This window comes from Ornithorhynchus anatinus, chromosome X2, assembly GCF_004115215.2.
Source record: "Ornithorhynchus anatinus isolate Pmale09 chromosome X2, mOrnAna1.pri.v4, whole genome shotgun sequence".
Classification (NCBI taxonomy): domain Eukaryota; kingdom Metazoa; phylum Chordata; class Mammalia; order Monotremata; family Ornithorhynchidae; genus Ornithorhynchus; species Ornithorhynchus anatinus.
Genome location: NC_041750.1, coordinates 7,906,934 through 7,927,103, shown reverse-complemented (window position 1 = coordinate 7,927,103; position 20,170 = coordinate 7,906,934). Strand labels below are relative to the sequence as shown.

The window sequence follows — 20,170 nt, the reverse complement described above, 5'->3', positions numbered from 1 at the left end:
AGGGGCACCGTACTGGGTACTTGGGAAACATACGAGTAAAAGATGCGATCCCTGTCCTCGAGGAACTCACGGCCCAATGGAGACAGGAGGCATTTATGGATGAATATTCCATAGTTAAGAGTGAGAGACTGGATAAACAACAGACTCATGGGGATGAATAAAATCAACAGCAAATCAATAGCAGATCAATCTAACCCTTAGAACAGTGCTTGGCACACAGTAAGCACCTTACAAATACCATCATCATTATTATTATTATGGCTGGGGGGGGATTGATCAGGGAAAGGCCTGGAGGTGGTGGTCTTGGAAGGAGGAGAGGGAAATTGGGGATTGATGACTGATGGGTAGAATTTGGACAGGATGGAAAAGCCTCATGCCTCCAACCCATTAATAATAATTGTGGTTATTTGTTAAGTACTCACTATATAATAATAATTATGGTATTTGTTAAGTGCTTACTAAGTACCAGTCACTGTACTGAGCACTGGGGTGGATTCAGGCAAACTGGGCTGGACACAGTCCTGTCCCACGTGGGGCTCCCAGCTTCGATCCCCATTTTACAGATGAGGTAACTGAGGCCCAAGAAGTGAAGTGACTTGCCCCAGGACACAGCAGACAAGTGGCAGAGCCAGGATTAGAACTCATGACTTTCTGACTCCCAGGCCCGTGCTCTAGCCACTATGCCACGCTCCAGAAGCTATGTGCTGTAATAATAATAATAATAATAATAATAATGTTGGTATTTGTTAAGCGCTTACTATGTGCCAAGCACTGTTCTAAGCACTGGGGTAGATACAGGGTAATCAGGTTGTCCCACGTGAGGCTCACAGTTAATCTCCATTTTACAGATGAGGTAACTGAGGCCCAGAGAAGTGAAGTGACTTGCCCACAGTCACACAGCTGACAAGTGGCAGAGCTGGGATTCGAACTCATGACCTCTGACTCCCAAGCCCATGCTCTTTCCATTGAGCCACGCCGCTTCTCTACTAAGGGCAGGGATAGATACAAGATTATCAAACTGGACACAGTCCCTGTCCCACATGGGGCTCAGAGGGTGGAGAGAACGGGTATTGAAACCCCATTTTATAGATGAGGAAACTGAGGCCCAAAGAAGAGAAGTGACTTGCTCAAGGTCACACAGAAGTCAAGCGGCAGAGTCGGGATTAGAACGCAGGTCCCCTAACTCCCAGGCCTGGGCTCTTTCTGCTAGGTCGTGCTACATCTCCTCATTCCAGAGACCCCCTCCTTGTTACTCCTTCCTCCTGGGATAGCTGCTGTTCCTAGAGGACCCAGAGACCATAAGAGACCTCCAGAGACCATGAGACAAAGCCTAGTGGACCCAGCGAACACTCCAGAGACCAGGAGACAAAGATTGACTCTCCCCCTCAGCCTTCTCTTCTCCAGGCTGGAGCCCCCTTTCCACCCCCCCTCCAATCCTTTACCTTTTCCTCGTGGAGCCTTCAATTCTGCCACACTCTGCTCTGGACCACCTCCCATGATTCTGCTTCCTATTTGAAGTTCAGGGCTCAGGACTGGGCTTAATTAACTAGGACATCAATAAAGATTTTCATTCTATGGTCCCAAGCACCCACTGCACCCAAAAGATATGCTAGATACTGATGATGATGATGTTTGGTGATGAGTCAGTTTCCTGGACCACAAAGTTGAAGAATACACCAGAACAAATGGAAAGGCGGCAGAACACTACTCTGTTAGACCAGGACCTGCCACAGACACCACATCCTACCAAATTTATTTTCAGGTGGCAAGACAGAATGTCATGTGACAGGGTTCCACCGCGAAGTCAGTCTCCTGGCACTGAAACTGTTTCCCTGAACCCGGCCTCGTGGGGGGGGGCGGCATGAGAGAAAGGTGGACAACGCTTGGCTACTCAGACACCTGTTGGACAGCGGTCTAGGCAGGGGCTACTAAAGGTAAGGGAACATTTTCAAGCACAGTCGCAAACGACGTGGCACCTCGGGGGGAAAATGGCAAAGGGCAAATCAGCCTGTCGGTCAGTGGGTCGTATTTATTGAGTGCTTACTGTGTGCAGAACACTGTACTGAGCACTCGGGAGAGTACAGCGTAACAATAGACAGACACGTTCCCCGCCCACATAAAGCTTACAGTCTAGAGGGGGAGGCAGGCATTCGTAGAGACCGATAAATTACAGATCTGTACATAAGCGCAGTGTGGCTGGGAGGGGAGATGAATAAAGGGAGTAAAGTCACAGGGAGTGGAAGAAGAGGGAAGGAGGGCTTAGTCGATGCCACAGACTGGAAAGGAGTGGTTCTTTTTGAGAAGAAGCTCTGGGTGGATCAAGGCGTGGGGAGATAAAAGGGAAAAGTTTTTTTCCTTTTCCCTGCATGGAACTTCCTCTCTTAATACGCGTAGAAGGAAGGCCAGCCCAAGAGGATGGATTTCAAAATTCTGAGGATAGGAGGTGGGGAGGGCCTAGGGAAAGAAAATGAATTTTATGACAGCAAAAACTAGCAGGCCGAGGACACCGGTGGGAAGGCAGGCCCACGGTGTAAAGGAATCCAGGCAAGGGAGCTGCTCTTCAAGCTGACGGTTTTACAGGTTCGGGAACAAACCCTCCCGTGGCACCCACGGGCCCGGGGTTGAGATTCGCCCCTCGGGGAGCCGCCGGGGATTCCGGGTCTAGTCAGTATCTTTATTGATGTCTTGGATGATCAGGCCCAGTCATTAATTCATTTAATCGTATTTATTGGGTGCTTACTGTGGGCAGGGCACTGTATTAAGCGCTGGGAAAGTACAATTCGGCAACAGAGAGAGACCAACCCTGACCACAAGTCGGGGGGGGGGGGGCATCAAAACAAGTAAAGGGGCGCAGTCCCGAGCCCTGCCTTCAAAGGATTTACAATTCTAATCGGGGGAGTTTGGCTTTGGAGGATTTGAGGGGGGCCTTCACTGTGCCTTGGGTCCGTCATCTGCAGCCCGGGGATTCCAAACCCGTTCTCTCTTCTACTTGGATGGGGAGCTCCGTGGGGGGATTACGTTGGATCTACCCCAGCGCTTAGTACAGTGCCCGGCACACAGTAAGCGCTCCGCAAACACCGTGATGACTGTCATTTAGCGAGTCCTTAACGGACAACCACAGTTATCACTGACGGGTTGGAGGCGAGGCTCTTCCCTAGCTTAAACCCCGCGTTGGGGGCTCCACTGCAGCTTGGAGCAGCCGCGGGGGTCCCAGCCCCCCTCCCGACGCCCGGCTTTTCCCCCTCGCCCGGATTCCCAATTCCGGCCCGGGGGAGAACGGGCCTGGGACCCTTCGGCAGACCAACGGGGCCCGAAGGGCGTAGCTTTAAGGCGCTGGACCAGAGGGCGATCGATAGGCAGAGCCCGCCGCCCCGCTGCCATTGTGCAGCTCGAGCGGGGGGTCCGTTAAGCCGCTCGTTCTCCTCAGCGAGCCTCCGGTCCCCCCCTCCCCTCTCCCCCGCCATGGTACGGCCCACCTCCCCACCTCGGGGTCGCCAAACCATCTCCCCGAGTCGAACAACGGAAAAGCCGCCCTCGTGGTGCCTTCCGCTTCCTTCCGTTCCCCCCGGGGCCCGTGCGAATGGTTCATGCCTTCCCCGGCTCCGTCGGGCCGTACGCTCCTCACCCCACCTCCTCTCCGCCGATGGTCCACTCCGCTCCCCCCCCCGATCCGCCCCCTTCTCCCCCCTCCCCGTTTCCCACCCCCTTCCCCCTCCCCTCGCGGCGGCTCTGGTTTCCGCGCGAAAAGCCGGCGGCCCGCGCGTTCATCTCCACCGAGACGAAGACGCAGCCGAGCCCCGGAGTCCCGGTCCCCATCTTTCCCACGATGCCGGCCCGCACCGCCCCGACCTCGCTCCCCACACTCCCGCTGCCGGAGGAGGTCCGGAGGCGGTAGGTGTCCGTGTGGCTGCCCTTTATCGTCACTCTCAGCCCCCTCCTCTCCCCCCCGCCCCTCCGCCCCATTTCGCGGAGGAGGGGGTTGCTCGGGCCGGGAGGCGTGGGGGATACTCGCAGAGCCCCAGAGGGGAAGGGCGGTCGAGGGACGGGGTGGGGGGTGGGGGCCGGGCTTCGTCCGGTCGCTCCACACTGACAGCGGGAAGGTGTGCGGGGGGAGTTGTGGAGAAGGGGTGCGCCGGGGGGCGGGTGGGGGGAGGTTCTGCCTCGCATTGGCGGCCGGGGAGCCCGTGCACGCCGGCCTCCGCCGCGGCTCTCGGTCCCTCGGTCCCCTCGCGTCCCTCGGTCCCTCAGTTCCGCCTCCCCGCGGAGCGTTTGGCGCCAAAACCCCCGGTGGAGGCTCCGAGGGGCCTGGGGTTGGAGACTGTAAGCGGTCTCCCTGTCCCTTGGCCACGAGGAAGGTGCGGGACCCTCCCGGGGTGAGGGCTGTCGTGGTCCCGGAGGCGGGGGGGGGGGGGGGCGGGCACGGACGGAGTCCCCGGCATTTCGGGGAGGGGGAGAGAAAGAACGGCAGGAAGTGGGTTTGGGGCTCCCCTCTCCCCCGCCCCCAACCGCTCCACGGTGTCCCTTTCCTCACCCTTTCCGGCACCAGGCCGGCCTGGGCCGTCGAGCCCGCCCTAGGGCTTTGTGCGCCGGGGCCTTAGGCCGCCCGGGCAGGCAGCTCTCCCCTAGGTCCGACAGCCTCCGTCCCCCCGGATCTGAGGAGGGTTTCCCTCGGATTGGGCCCCGGTCGACCTTTTGGGGATCCCCGTCCCCTCCGCCCTTCCCCCTCGCGAGCGGCGGGCCAGGCCGGGCCGGGGCGTGTACTAAAATTAAATTTCGAGGTAGGTTTTGGCATCAGGTGAGACGGGAAGGCCCGGGGTCAACTAAAACACTGCGGCTTCTCCGCGCCTCCGAATCCCCTCCTCCCCCGCCTTCCCTCTGCCCGGGCCCGGTCCTCCGCCCCCTCAGAATCACCTCCAGCGACGTGGGCCAAAACGCTTCATCGAGTGGCCTTTGTCGCCCGGTCGAAACACTTTGTATCACGTCTCCACATTCGTCTTCGGGAAGGAATGGGAAAGCGAGGGTCGTTGCCAGGGTGGATACACTTCCCGTGCCAAGCCTACTGTTGCCTGGCATTCTTTTCCCGAGGGAGCCCGCGGGCTCTTATTCAGGCCGGTGGGTTTGGGTTGTGTTGGAGAAGTTAGGCCGTCACGTGCTAGGGAGAATCATTTTTAGCAACTCGGGTCGTCGTCGGAACTCGGAACTTTCCTTCGCCCCGAATCCGACCTCGGCAAGATGTTGGCGAAGAAATTCAGGTAACTGTAAATAGCCCTCTCTCTCGGGGACTCGTGTGAAAAGAGGCCGCCCCATCTGTCTTCAGGCAGGGGGTGGTGAAGAGAGTTTTCTCGTGACGCCATCGACATCCTACTTTGAAACTGACCAGTGGGGTAACTCCAGATGAACACCGGGAAAGAAAAATGGCCTGGCAACCAGTCTAAATCTATAGTCTGGAGGTTAGAGCTGGGGGTGTGTCTCAAGGCCTGTTTTAGCCCGCTGACCGACTCTCCGTGGCCGGGAGCAAGACCCTTAACCCCTGCCTGTTTTCCCGTCGGGGAAATGGGATAATACCTACCTCGGGAAACCTGACTAATTAGTTGTTGATGGCCACCCCTTTACATCTGCCCGGTGCTAAATGTAGGCCCTTGATGGCTTTGACTGCTTTCCCCGCTGCCCATTAGGCCAGCTGATTATTCAAAAGAACGCCCTCGAAATAACACCACACCGAAGTTATAATGCCGCCGGTTAGAACGTATAACCGAGTCGCATTGGAACTGGAAGCACACTAAGATACTGTGGCGCAAGCCGTGTGGGTCGTGACCCCAGAAAAGGCAGATTGGGTCTAGCTGTTGTTATAGTGCGGAAAGCCTGAATGGATTTTGTAGTTTAGAAGATTTTGTGTTTGAGAATCTTTTGTTTCTCCACCCTGTGGAAGATGGGGTATCAACAGCCAGCTTTGCAGTCTGTTTGCCTGGGGAAGTGAATCCGATGCTCGGAGTTTGAGAGTTTAAAGAATTAGTCGACAGGGTCAGGGCATTTGTAGTCTTCACTAGGTAAGCTCTTTTTTTTTTAAAAAAAAAACAAAACAACAAACCAATTGGGGAGAATCTGGGCAAATTCAGGAACCCATCCCCATTTTCCAGAGTGCTTCAGGATGACCTAATGGAAGGGGCATGAGGGGACTGAGAGGAAGGCAGTCTGGCTTCTAATTCCAGCTTTGTCATTGGCCTGCTGCGTGACCACTGGCTAGTTACTTCTTCGTGCCTCAGTGTCTTCGTCTGTAAAACAGGCATGAAATACTTGCACTCTCTCTGTTGCTTAGATCGCGAACCCCTCGAGGGACGGGGATTGGGTCTCATCTGATTATCTTTTTCCTGCCCCACCGCCCAGCACAAAGCTTTGGCACGTAATGATTGCCTAGAAGATATTATTATTATCATTATTATTGTTGTTGCTATTAATGACCTCAACCGTGTACAGAGCAGCATTGGAGAGATACTGATTCAGATTTTGGCGGGGACACCTAGGGAAGATACTTCATTTCAAACTAGGGTTCCTCTTCTGACTAGGAAGTCAGCGTTAGGCCCCCGTCTCGGAAATGGAAACACATGAAGTACTTTGAGCTTCATGGAGGAACAAAGTATCATTATGAAAACACAGGCCTGGGGAGGATATTCCCTCTCCTCCCCTCCCCCCGGGACATCTTGCTAAGTATGCAAATCGGCACACTCACCCTCAGGAGTTTCAAATAGTTTAGGACAGGAAATTACTGAATCTAAGAGCAAGTTGCTAAACTTGCTGCCCTTGCCAGGTGGAAAGGAAAAGAAGGCAAACGAGTAGCTTATATGCACCGGTTGATTTGGTTGAAATGAGCAGAGCTTTCATTTCTGGAGGCTGGAGAAAGTGTTACACTTCAAAATAAGAAATCTTTGTTTAAAGTTATTTAAAATGCATAACTAAATGATTAAAGTCATATCCTTGAACATCTAGGAGGCTATCCAACACATTCCAAAAAGCATAAATTTCTTTAGGGACCTGTTGGTACATGTGAAAAGGATGTATTGATTTTGAGATGATTAAAATCCGTTTATAAATATTTCCAGGGGTGAAAAGAGTAATCAACTGGTACTTTACTGGTAATCAAATCATGCCCCTTTTTTCGTCTGGGGGTTTCCCAACCTGTTAATCCACCCAAATTATAGCTCTCCCAGGATTTGGTGCCTCTGTGTTTGTTGAAACTTAACCTGTGGTTGTGCTAGCAACTGTGCTGCGTAGCCTTATCCAGGACAGCTTGAAGGGGATTTAGTTAATGTTTACCTAGGCTTTTTTCTGGCCCTCTAAGTGGATCCCAAACGGTATCTAGGTGGTTGAGAGGAGTAGCCTGCAACTCCATTCTCTTTCAGTGACTTCCGTTGCTTCTTGTTTGTGCAGCTTGTCTGTGTATCCAACAATTGCTGAATATTTTATGGTTGCGTGTAAGAAGGAACTGCAAGTGCGCTTCTCTCCTATAACCAGGAGATGGAGAGAGACTTCCTGGAGAAGGTGCAGAGAGAATATTTTGTTTATTATTTTGGTGTTCAGATTCTCCCTTCGGGTGAGTTTGAATGCTGATTTCACACTTCATGGGAGTTTCACTTCTGTTATTGATTTTAGCTGGCGGGCTCAGGTAAACTGAACCATCCAGATGTGTTTTCCTCTAGCAAAAGCTTAAGATGAAATTGATCTTCATGGGCGTGGAAGAAAGAGTTACTTTAAATGGATTTAGGGAATGTTTTTTGAGGTTCCCAGACTTGCGGGAGCTTTGTCATCTCCGATCAGTAACGACCAGCAGATTTCATATCATTGGCCCCCCCAAAAGTATCGCTTAGGCTGTCACTGCCATCAGAGGATAATAGTAGTAAGGAGTAACCAGGTGCTGTGTGCTGCAGTAGGCCCTTTGGAAGGGGGGAGGGGCAGGGGGAAGTTCCCACAATATATTTTTTTTAAGTGGTATTTGCGAAGCCTTTACTTTGTGCCAGGCACTATTCTAAAAGCTGGGGTGGATACGAGCTAATCAGGTTGGACAGAGTCCTTGTCCCCCATAGGGCTCACGGTATTAATTCCCATTTTGCAGATGAGGTGACCGAGGCACAGAGAAATTAAGCCACTTGCCCAAAGTCACCTAGCAGACAAGTGGCAGAGGCGGGATTAGAATCCAGGTCCTTCTGACTGTCAAAGCTCACGCTCTCTCTGCTAGGCCACACTGCTTCTCACTATCGGAAGACTGTATGTTGGTTTTCAGGAGTGGTGATGAGCTGCCCTAAGCCGGGCGTGCTGGCATCACCTTTTGAGTTCAGAAGACAAAGAGACTTAACTTCGACGTGTATCCCTCTGTTCGAGTTGATTTGTTGTCAATGGAGTTCAGCGGTCCTTTTAATTGGAAACGTACATAAATATACATATATATGGTTGCCCTTTGGACCTGAAGAAAATGGCACTGATGGTGAAGAGTGTGTGTGTGTGTGTGTTTTGTGTTGCTGAAAAGACCACTGCCAGAGACTCTTCGTCCTCTGGATTATTCCTTCATTTGTGGGGAATGGGGAGCGGTGGTTTAGGTCACCTCTCCAAAGGTTGTCTCCCATTTTTGGTAGATCCAGTTCCCAGATGCGATATGTTAAGAATTCATTTCCATTTTCTTCCTTGACTATAGAGAGGCACAGACTCATTTTGCAGTCGTGCTAAACAAGAAAGAAAAGGAAAGATCGATTTTTAAACCAGCATTTATTTCCTTACAGGCTTAAAGACTTGGAAAAAGATGGGGATAGTCGGACTGAAAAGGTAATAATAGTCAAAGTTTTGGGGTTTTATACTTTCAAGTTGATTTATTGCATATGTTGATATCTGATTAGCTCTTTCTCATCGATGAGAGTATTCTGTTCCAAAGGGGAGAATCTGGACACTTGTCTGAATGTTCTGGCGTTAATTGTGATTTCAGGAAATTCTTATTTTCTAAATTAATTCGACTTCCCTGGGTCAACTAAACCTAACCCACTGAGTCTTCACATGCAGATTTTTGTTCAGGAATTTCCGTAGTCTTTGTCCCATTCTCTCCTCCCCCCCCCCCGCCTGCAGAATGTCTGCTTTCACGAGTTTGTCCGGTTTCCCAGAGAATCTTGTTCCTTTCTGAATCGATAGGCTCTCGCACCACTATACATTGCTGTTGTATGGCAGATAGTAGCATCATGGTTCTTGAGTGTTAATTTGCTTAAGGATTGCTTCAGTTTGTTAAATTGCTAAGGTTTTTTGTTTTTTTTTTCCCATGCTGTTGTTACCCATTTGCAAGTGTACCCTGAAAGGGCATGCTCTAAATCAGCACATTTCTCCCCCCTCCTTAGGAGTGCATGAAGGAGAAATTGAGCCTTTTGCATGGCTTTCTGCAAGCAGATGTACAGAATCAGTTGAATGCTCTGGAGACCAAGCTGCATAAAGAGGAGCTTTCTGAGGTAGGTCATTTTTCCAGAATTCACCGTCTGATGGGGGCTTGCCTTTCTTCCCGGAGGCGTTGTGGCATGTGGGTCCTGGGTCCCCATGCTCCGCCCCTCGTGGCCTGTCCCTGGCTCATTTGTGGGGAGGGAGAGGGGAGAAGGATAGTCTTTTGGTCTGCTGAGCTGCTTTCTCAGCTACGGGTCATTTCTTCCCCAGGAGGGATACCTGGCCAGAGTGAAAGCCCTGCTCCATAATGAACTGTCGGTGGAAAATGGCGATCATGCCCACAATCAGAAATTGAACGGCTGGTCAGAAAATGGCGCCTACGTCAGCGACGAGGATTTGGAGAAAAGTGCCCTTGATGTGGAAGACGACAGTACAATGGATATGGAGGAAGCCGCCGTATCACCTTCGACATCTGGGTCCAAGCCCCGCAAACCCAGAAGAAGCAAATCCAATGGAGAAAATAAGAGTAATAACGCTTCAAAAATTCACGTTACTTAAAAAAAAAAAAAAAAAGTTGTTCAGCGTTTACTGTGTGCCAACCACCGTGCTAAGTACTGGGGCAGATACAAGACAATCAGGTTGGACGCAGTCTGTGTCCCAAACAGAGCTTGCAGTCTTTAAGTGGGAGAGAGTAGGATTTCATCCCTGTTTTACAGACGAAGTGAAATGACTTGCCTACCGTCACATAGACAAGTGGCAGAGCCAGGATTAGAACCCAGGTCCTCCTACTCATTCGTTCATTCAGTCGTATTTATTGAGCGCTTACTGTGTGCGGAGCACTGTACTAAACGCTTGGAAAGTATAACTCAGCAACGACTAGAGACAATCCTTGCCCACAAGGGGCTCACAGCCTGTATTGGGGGAGACAGACATCAAAACAAGTAAACAGGCATCAGTAGCATCAATGGAAATACATAGAATTATAGATATATACACATCATTAATAAATAGAATTACAAATATGTACACATATATACACACAAGTGCTGTGGGGCGGGGAGGGGGGAAGAGCAGAGGAAAAGGGGGGCTTAGTCCGGGAAGGCCTCCTGGAGGGAGGTGAGCTTTCAGTAGGGATTTAAAGGGGGGAAGTGTTGCCAGTTCGGCGGATTTGAGGTGGGAGGGCCTTCCAGGTCAGGGGTAGGACGTGGTCCAGGGGTCGATGGCGGGTCAGGCGAGAACGAGGCCCAGTGAGGAGGTTAGCACCAGAGGAGCGGGGTGTGTGGGCTGGGCTGTAGAATGTGAGAAGGGGAGGCGAGGTAGGAGGGGGCAAGGTGATGGAGAGCCTTGAAGTCAACAGTGAGGAGTTTTTGCTTGATACGGAGGTTGATAGGCAATCACTGGAGATATTTGAGGAGAGGGGTGATATGCCTGGAACGTTTCTGTAGAAAGATAATCCAGGCAGCAGAGTGAAATATAGACAAAGTGGGGAGAGGCAGGAGGTTGGGAGATCAGACGCCCAGGCTCTTCATTAGGCCGTGCTGCTTCCCTGTGGGAAACATCCCCGAGTTTCAGTCAGTTGGGATGAGTTGTTTAGGAAGGGATTGTGAAGACACAGAAAGCTCTATCTAAAATATGTATTCCAATTGATCTGTAGTTTCATTCTGGTTTAGCATCAGGTTGCGCACATGAGAAATCCCAGGCTCTTGCTACAACCAAGAGCGGTCCGAATAGACTTGGCTGACCAAGTCCGTGTTGATTCTTTTGTGTGTTTTGGACGGAGGGAGGTTTAATGTTCTCCCTCAACCGTTTGGAATTTGTATCCATCTGTTCAGGTGGCATCTAAATTAAATTTCTGCATTTCAATTTTGAAGAACGCTTTGCACCAGTGTGATAGTGTGACGCAAATGATCACTCCACTTTAAGAAGTCAGAACCGGAGAGGAGGCTTCCTTCATCCTAAGAGTTTTTAAAAAAATTTGCTTCTGCTTCCTTTTTCTGTAAAATGGTGAGCTAAGTGGACAAAGGATTTCTAACTTAAGGAGTGACAAGAGAACATCAGGCTCTGAGTAAGACGGTCGTCATAGGTCAGACAGTGGGTCGCTCCCGTCCAGGACTCCGTCTCCGATAGTGGCACCAGAGTTCTTGGAGAAAGGCCGTCAGGGCTACCCTCTAGGATGTCCATCTTCATGGCTAGTGAGTAGATCCCCTAATATGCTCAATTTTTCCCGAGTATCACAAGCTCTACCCTCTTATTACTTGTTACGGTTCCCTCATTCGTAACTAAATTCTCCTTCAGCCTGTAGTTAGCTGTGAGGTCTCTCTCATTGTTCTAGTCGTGGTTTTTATATTTTAAGAATTGCTGAACCAAATTAAATGTATTTTTCACCCATAAGTAAATATATACATACATATATATTTTTTTCTTTTGCATAGAATCTCCAGCTAGCTCAAGGGTTACAAGGAGTTCGGGCAAGCAGCCTACCATCTTATCCCTGTTTTCTAAAGGGTCAGTATGTTTCTGTGACACAATTTTTCTTCCACCAGTGAAATTTCTTCTTTTTTTCTTTTTTTTTAATCGTTTCCTTTCGTTTTTGTGAACATGGGTGAAAGCATAAATGCCAGAAGGGGGGGTGGGTGGGTCATTTTTAGAGAGGGATGTGGACTGGGAAGGGGATAGGCCTCAAAGAGTGAACAGGCCGGAAAGCTGCCATTTTGGATCTCTTTAAATCCCCTGCTTGGTCGCTCTGTGATCTCGTAAGAGACCTGGGGGTGAGTGAGGTTTGTGGGGGGCGTCCAACTCAAAAAGTCCCGGGGCCAACCCCCCTCCTTGCTCCCATGGAGTCGGGACCTATCGGTGGAAGGCATTTCAGTGTTTATTTTGACTTTATTTTCCCCTCCAGGGATCCTTTTGACTCTGAGCTATCTTGTTGAATATGTAGGAGCTAGCGGCATCTGGCATTTGGTCTCAATTTCCTTCTATTTTGTGGGGGCTGGTCTCAGCAGCTATTGGGGATGGAGGGGGTGGTGGGGTGGGGGGGGCAAGCTGGGCGATTCCCTGCTTCTGGATTTTTTTGTTTCCCTTCCTGCTGCTCTTCCCTCCCTGATTTGAGGTAACTCAGGAAGCCAGGGTCTCTTCCCCTCAGTACTATCACAGTCTAGAGTGATGCTGTAGCTGGACCCGTTCTGGCAGTGACTGTCGGCCTTTTGGCACTAGGGAAGGCAAGTTATGAAATGACTCTTCATCTGGCTGAATGGGAGGGCAGTCAACTATAAAATGAGTGGAGCTCGTTTTGCCAAGTGCTCAGTGGCAGCTACTGAACTTTTGACTTCTCTTGAGCTTTTGGGTCATCTTGTTGGTGAAGTCTTGAAGAAGCTGGTTCCATTTAAAGTAAAGGCTTGTTTTGTTTCACTTTGAATGTATTAGAACAAATAAAAGGAAGTCAGAGGAGGTGAATGGTGAAATAAAGCAGGAAGTTAATCTGGAAAAGGAGGAAGAGAATACTGAAGAGAAGGTGAGCTATCAAAATATCTCGATTGCTATGTTCTTTTCATACACACTTTTGGGGGAAGAGGTAGACTGAGCTGGAGGTTCACTTTTGACATTAGGAACTGGGCACGCACTGCCTTTTTGAATAGTGGACTCCACCATTGACCCTGGGCTGCATCTTTTAATTTTTCATTTTTTGGCTTGGAAACTGTCCTCTTTGACAGGTTTTTGGGAAGCAACTACTTGTTTTCCCTTGAAATTATTTCAAACCGGTTGCCCACACGTCCCATCCATCCTTTTTAGCTGATGGCACTGGTCCTCCAAGAGCAAACATATCCTGCTGTGGTGTTTCGGCTGTTGGCGTTCTGGCAGCAGGGTTGGCAGTGTGGGAGGCGAAGGGGTGTGGCACAGTCAATAACATTTTGGCCTCCGGGGCGGGTGGGGGAGGGGACAGAGGTGCAGCAGCGAGATCTGAATGGAGGTTAACTGGGAGTTTGCTGAAGGAGACCACCTGTATCCAATCATGAGATCTGGCTATTGGGTCCTCCAATATAATGGCTGAAACAGATCAGCAAGAGACCCAGAGTTAATCTGGTGGTGTAGACATTGATGAATATCAACTCCCAAGACCCGTCCAACCGACCAGACATGCAAGTTAATATTCACCGTTGAGGTAATGGTGTTAAACGAGAACTATTCTAGAGAGCCTAACTGTTTAATCACCGAACCTGCCCGTTGCAGTAGCTGAAGTACTAATATCTTTAGGTCTTTGGTTTGTTTCCGGCTCAAACAAGCACGGAATCCGGCCCCTCCTCTCCATTCCGACAGCCACCAGACTGGTCCAGGCCCTTGTCATATCCCATCTGAACTACTGCATCGGCCTCCTCGCTGGCCTCCCTGCCCCCCAGTCTCTCCTCCCTCCAGTCCATACTCCGCTCGGCTGCTTGGATCATCTATATAAAACGCCATTCTGCACTGCACGTGTCTACTGCTCCTCAAAAACCTCCAGTGGTTGCCCGCTCCTCGCTGCAGCGAGCAGAAACTCATGATTTTTTTTTTTTTTTTAAGCCAGTCAGCTTCTCCCCCTCCCCCATGTATTCCCTCTCTTCTCCCACCACACTTCAGCTCGCAATCTTTGTTTCTCCCAAGCCGGCCTACTCACCGTGTCCCACCCTTGTCTCTTCCACTGCTGACCATTTGCTCACACCGTTTCCCATGCCTGGAACTCGCTCCCATTTCGTGTTTGACAGACCACTGCTCTCTCCCCATCTTCTAAGCCCTCTGAAATCACATCGGGGGGCCTGCTTCGATTAGTTACTCATTTCCCCTTTTCTAATTCTCTCCCCCCACCCCCAATCGAGATTGCCATTTCAGTACCACTTGAGCACTTGGGCCCTTAGACCCCCCTTCATGCTCTTCATGCTCTATTGCATCCTCCTATCTGTGATTTATTTGTGTCTATCTCCCCTGCTAGATTGTAAGCTCCTTAAGGGCAGGGATCGTATATCCTAAGTCGTTTGAACTCCCCTCAAGCACGTAGTACAGTGCTCTGCATACGGTAGGTGCTCAATAAATACTTTTGATTATTAAATATCATCTTGGTGCAATGCACTGTACCAGGCGCTCCGGAAGTTCAGAACCAAGAAGTGACACATTCCCTGTTCACAGGAAGCTTCCGCTCCAGTGGGGGAGACAGATGTAGAAATACTTAAACAACTAGAGTGTCATCAAAGTGAAGAATTAAATGCCCAGTTGGAAAAACAGCTGAGGATGGACATAGATAAAATACCATAAGTCCTAGAAATGGCTGGTGGGTTTGAACGGTTTTTGGGGTGTTAGGGGGTTAAGCGGGGGAGGCCTGTCGAAGGTGGGATTTTAGGGAGGACTTTGAGTCTGGGAAGGGCTGGCGATCTGACACATCTGGGGAGGGAGGAAGTTCTGGGCAAGCCAAAGTAGGATTTTGAGGAGTGAGGAGATGTATGCCGAACGAGGCTTCAAGAAGGTGAAATGTGCCACAGTGTGAAATATGGGTTGGAGGGGAGAGAGGCTGGGAGGAGAAGGCCGATACAGTATGACGAGAGATTGGACTGGCCGTTTGGGTAGAGAGGAAGGGGCGGATCCAGGAGGTGTGTAGGAAGTATTGGCAGGATTTGGCGGCAGAGCGAATGTGGGTTGCAGGCTTCTGGGACACGGAGGATGGTGGCGTTCTTGACAGAGATGGGAAAGTGGAGGAGGAGGAAGAGTGGATTTGGGATCCAGGATGACCAGTTCAGCTTTAGCAGCCATGTTGAGTTCGAGGTGCCGGCCGACATCCAAACGGAACGTCCCGGAGGCAGGAGGAGGTGTGGGATTGCAGGTCAGATGAGAAGTCTGGGCTCAGGAGGTAGATCTCCGAGTCATTGGCTTAGAGGTGGTCCTGGCTCTTTTTGTGTTTGCAAATAAAGAATTTCCTGGAGTGGCCTTCCTTGAGGTGGATCTCAAACTCGCAGCACTAAGTGGGGGCTAACTTGAGGATTGAGCAAAGCTGTGCAGTGCCTTATGTCAAAAAGCAGGGTGTTACCAATTTGAGAGAGTGATTAGGAGGTTGGAACTGGACCCTTTCTGAAGAGGATTTCTATTCTGGATTGCCACTTTGGTGGTGGTAATGGGAGGAGGGGAGGGTGGCCTCTGGTGCCACAAACAAATGACCCTTAATAAATGTTTTTGATGATGGCTCTGGCTTCAATCTTTTGTTCTTATTGAGTTTGCCATTTTCAGTTTTAGTGATTCTTGGTTTTTTTTTTGTTTTTGTTTTTTTTTTTTTCCTTTAAGGAGCAAGAGGAAAAGAGAATTAAAATTGAAGCCAAAGAAGGGTAGGGATATTGAATGTTTTGTGTTGTCATGGGTAGTTAATGAAATGACTCTGGGTGCTTTGGTCTGACGCAAAGGGTGGTGATAAAGTGATTTATTATGGTGTCCACACATCAGCTCTGTGTGAGCCAGAATTGAATAGGGAGTCAGTGGAAATTACCTCTCTTGTTCTGTTCCAGACTCTTGGGCCAGACTCTTATTTCTAACGCTTGGGGGTGAATCCTCGTAAAGCTGGGTAGAGTGAGACTTTGCCTCGAACCAGGTTGAGATGAACACAAATGGCTATTATGCTTGCTGGTTCCTTTCAAAAATGCGATTTTTCTCGCCTCTGTCCCCCCTACGAAAGTGACTTTTTTTTTTTATTTTTTTACAAAGCACTTTTCCCATTGGATCAACCTAAAGTGGGGGCAGGTCTTCCTGTTTACTCATGACCTGCAAGGGTGCAACATGGAGCGGTTGAGAGACTTGCCACCCAACAAGTCGCTGGCAGAGCTGGGGTTAGAACTGAAACCCGAGCCCTGTTTCAGGCTCTGCAGCTACATGGCTTTGCAGAGGTTGGTTGTGGTCTCATGGTTTTGCTGGAGACCATTACTGTAGGGTTTCATTGCTTCTCTTCATGTGCTTTTGCCTAGGTCGGAAGTGAAAGAAGAAGAGACTCGGGTTAAGATGGTCCCTCCTGCAAAGGTAAGTTGTGTTGTCTTCCCTTAGAGCATGTTTTTACAGCTTTCAGGCTTTTTCTTTTTTTTAAAAAAATGGTGTCTGTTAAGTGCTTACTATGTGCCAGGCACTGTACAAGCTAATCCGATTGGACACAGTCCACGTCCCACGTGGGGCTTGTAGTCGTAATCCCCGTTTTACAGATGAGAGAACCGAGGCCCAGATAGATAAGTTAAGCGACTTGTCCGAGATCCCACGGCAGACAGGAGGCGGAGTTGGGATTAGAACCCAGATCCTCTGACTCCCGTGCTCTTTCCACTGAGCCACATCATTTCCCAAGGCTGAACAGTGGAGTGGAATTGCATGTCAGTCATTCTAGTTTCAATGCCGTAGCCATCACTGCTGCTTGCAGATTCTAGAGTAGGAGCTCAAACAGTAGGTCCCCCTGTCAGGGCTATGGGGCCATCGTCTCAAAATCTCCTCATCTCCATGAATGGCGGCCGGTGGGAGGGAGGGGAGGTGTCGGTGGTGGGGCGGGAAATGACTTAAACATTATCCCCTTGCCTCAGGAACTGGAGGCATCGCCTAAATAATTGTACTACCAGGACTCATTGGGTCCAGATTTTCAAAGCTCCCCCCCCCCGCCCCCCCCACTCCCCTATACCATCTGCGTGCGGCTTTGTCCCGTGAAAGGTGGGCCGCAGACGGCAGGCGTGATTTTTCCCGGAGCCCATGAGCCCGAAGAAGGGGGCTCCTTATAGCTTAGGAGGGTTTGATTGATGTGCTCGGTTTCTGATGTATCTCTTCCTAAAAGCTGACTCAACTGGTGCTTCTTGCAGACCACTCCTCCCAAGTGTATGGATTGCAGGCAGTACCTGGATGACCCCGACCTGAAGTATTTTCAGGGGGATCCCGATGATGCGGTAAGTTTCCCCACCCCTCATTCGCTTGTTCCTCCCCTTGTTCAGTTTTTGGACCATGCAGATAACTCTTAATTGTCCCCCAGCTGGATGAACCAGAGATGCTGACGGATGAACGGCTATCCATTTTTGATGCCAATGAAGATGGCTTTGAGAGTTATGAAGATCTCCCCCAACACAAAGTAACGTCCTTCAGGTAATGCAGACCGCTTGGGGAAATTGGGGTGGATTGTGTCTTGCGTGGGTTTTGAGGTTCACTGAGATACAGATGGAAGGCTGTAAGTATTGGGAAGAAGAGCTCTAAAATGGATGTAACAGGAACCCAGTTTACATACGTTGGGTTTTCCTATCTGTGAGGAATGATATGCTGCTCTTCCACGGGTGACGCTCTTAATCGGGTCTGTGAAACCGGGCTTAAGGCGAAGGGTGCCAGGCGAAGTATCATCTCACATAATATAAAGAGTGTTGCTGTGTTCTCAAGATCCAGAAGATTCAGTCAGTAGTCTTCATTGAGTGTCTGCTGTGTGCAGAGCACTGTACTAAGCACTTGAGAGAGAACAATAGGATGAATAGACACAGCCCCAGCCCCCAAGGAACTTTCAGTCTAGCTGGGGGTGGGGAAGCAGACACTAAAATAAATTACAGATAGGAGGAAATAAGAAAGTACAGGGATGTACCGCGGCGGGTTGTGAGTACATGAGGGCTTCGGTGATGTGGAAATACCGAAGTGGCAGTTGAGGAAATAGATTGGGGAAGGAGGTATGATTTCAGAAGGGCTTTGAAGGTGACTTGGGAGGGATGAAGAGTGTGAGCTGGGGTGTATCGGGAGAAGGGAGCTGATAAGGGTGCCTTAAAGCCTTTGGCCAGGAGTTTCTTTTTGATCTGAAGAAGAACGGGCACCCATTGGACACTTTGAAGGAGTGGGGAGACGTGGGCAGGATGATGATGTAGAAGCCCCTTGTGGGCAGGGAACGTTCCTGTTTATTGTATTGTCTCCCGAGCACGTAGTACAGTGCTCTGCTCATAGTAAGTGCTCCATAAATACGATTGAATGAAAAGGGATCTGGGTGGCAGAGCGAAGTTCGGACTGGAGGCAGGGACGTCAGTGAGGAGGCTGATGCGGTCAGTAGTTGAGTCGGGATGAGGTAAGTGCCAGGTTCATCGGTGTGAAGACTAGATGGAGAGGATGGGGTGGATTCTAGAAAGGTGGAGAACCAACAAGTGTTAAGAGAGGGAGGGATCAAGGACAATGCCAAGATTTGGGGCTGGGGAGATGGGAAGGATGGTGGTGTGTCAATTGATGGAAAAGTGAGGTGGAGGGAGGGATTTGGGAGTCTGGTTTTGGACATGTAATAATAATTGAGCTTGAGGTGCTGGCAGGATATCCCTATAGAGACGTCCCGAAGGCAGGAGGAAATGTGAAATTGCAGAGAAGGAGAGAGGTCGGGGTTGCGAGGGATATGGGGAGTCAACCTCACAGAGATGGAAGTTGAAGCTGTTTGAGTGAATGAGCTCCCCGAGGGCGTAAGTGTAGATTGAGAAGAGAAGGGGACTCAGAGGGATACTCACAGATAGGGGGTGGAAGTCAGAGGAAGAGCTGGTGAAAGAGATTGAGAAGGACTGGCAAAGAGGGAGGAGAGCCAGGGGAGAAACCAAGATGAAGTGGTGTTTTCAGGAAAAGTTGCGGTCAACAAAGTCAGAGGCAACCAAGATGTCAAGGAAGATTAGGATGGAGTTAGAGTCTGTTTTATTTGGCGAGAAGGTGGTCATCGGGGCCCTTGAAGAGAGTGGTCCTGGGGTAAATGAAGCTGGTTGGAGAAGGAAGCGAGATGGGATCGAGTTGGAGGTAAAGGTGGAGTGGGGAGATTTTGAAAGCAGGTGGGTGATCTCTTCTTGAGATCACCGTTGAAAAAGATGAGACAGTGGATGTTGGGGTGGGAGGGAGCTGGAGAGGTGAGGGGGAGATTTTAGGGAGCTCCCGTCTGGTGGCTGCAACTTTGTCAAAATAGTTGGCAGATTCATCAGGGGCGAGAGGGGGTAGAGGTTGGGACACTGAGGGTTTCAGGAAGGAGTTAAAACCCCGGATCAGTTGGAGAGGGCGCAGTGGGAGTGAGAGTCAGTGAGGGAGGAGAAGTAAATGACAAAAACAACGTAAATCTATTTTAAAACAGTGCTTAAAAGCATAATAGTTACATGTTCAAATAGTGCCGTTTTGTATGTACCAATAATAAACTATTTTGATCTAGATTTTTTCCGCGTACCTTTGTATCCTCCTCATTTTCCAAGTGTTATTTAAAAGATCTGGCATTACGAAATGCTCATTTGAAATGGACTTTAATCAGTCTGTTCAAGGCCGTCGGTCAAACCGCTTTAAAGGTTGCGAAGGAAGACGTTTAAAGCCCAAGTAAGCTTTGCAGCTTTACTTCAAAGCCAGAGGTCATATAACATTCAGTAGGACTCTCTCCAAAGAAGAGTTATAAGGGGGATGGCTGTACCAAGACCCCAGACTGACTGAACACATTGGCTGCAGGAATTTATGGGAACCTGATGTGTTATGGGGGAGAATCCAGTTCTAAGATTTGAAGCCAAGGCTTATGCAGTTGAAGGCATTGGGCCCAGCTAATCTCTTTCCATCTGCTGCCTGTGACCCTCCCCTGCCTCAAGCCCATTAGTTGGGCCCCCTCTAGATCGGAAGTTCCTTGTGGGCAGGGAATGTGTCTACCCACTCTGTTTTATTGTACTCTCCCAAGCCCTTGGTACAGTGATCTGCACACAGTAAACACTCAGTAAATACCATTGATTTACTGGGATACCCTTATCTGCTGCTTTGCCCCGTCCTCCGTAGGCCACTT

At 49.9% G+C, this 20,170-nt stretch overlaps 1 protein-coding gene across 4 annotated transcripts in view; it reads left to right on the top strand.

Moving 5' to 3' along the window:
- The first annotated feature begins 3,740 nt into the window (after nt 1-3,740).
- The window catches only part of DNMT1 (DNA methyltransferase 1), a 38,680-nt gene continuing 22,250 nt past the window's right edge, over nt 3,741-20,170 (top strand). The window contains exons 1-10 of one of the 4 annotated variants that reach the window (XM_029052976.2): nt 3,741-3,891; nt 8,769-8,811; nt 9,369-9,476; nt 9,676-9,931; nt 11,838-11,910; nt 12,829-12,916; nt 15,703-15,743; nt 16,374-16,425; nt 17,238-17,321; nt 17,405-17,514. In XM_029052976.2, the coding sequence (XP_028908809.1) occupies nt 3,827-3,891; nt 8,769-8,811; nt 9,369-9,476; nt 9,676-9,931; nt 11,838-11,910; nt 12,829-12,916; nt 15,703-15,743; nt 16,374-16,425; nt 17,238-17,321; nt 17,405-17,514 (920 nt within the window). In that variant the 5' untranslated portion in view covers nt 3,741-3,826. Of the gene's footprint in view, nt 3,892-4,799; nt 5,253-8,768; nt 8,812-9,368; nt 9,477-9,675; nt 9,932-11,837; nt 11,911-12,828; nt 12,917-15,702; nt 15,744-16,373; nt 16,426-17,237; nt 17,322-17,404; nt 17,515-20,170 lie in introns of those variants that run through there. The other 3 variants (XM_029052977.2, XM_029052978.2, XM_029052979.2) reach the window with 3 other exon arrangements.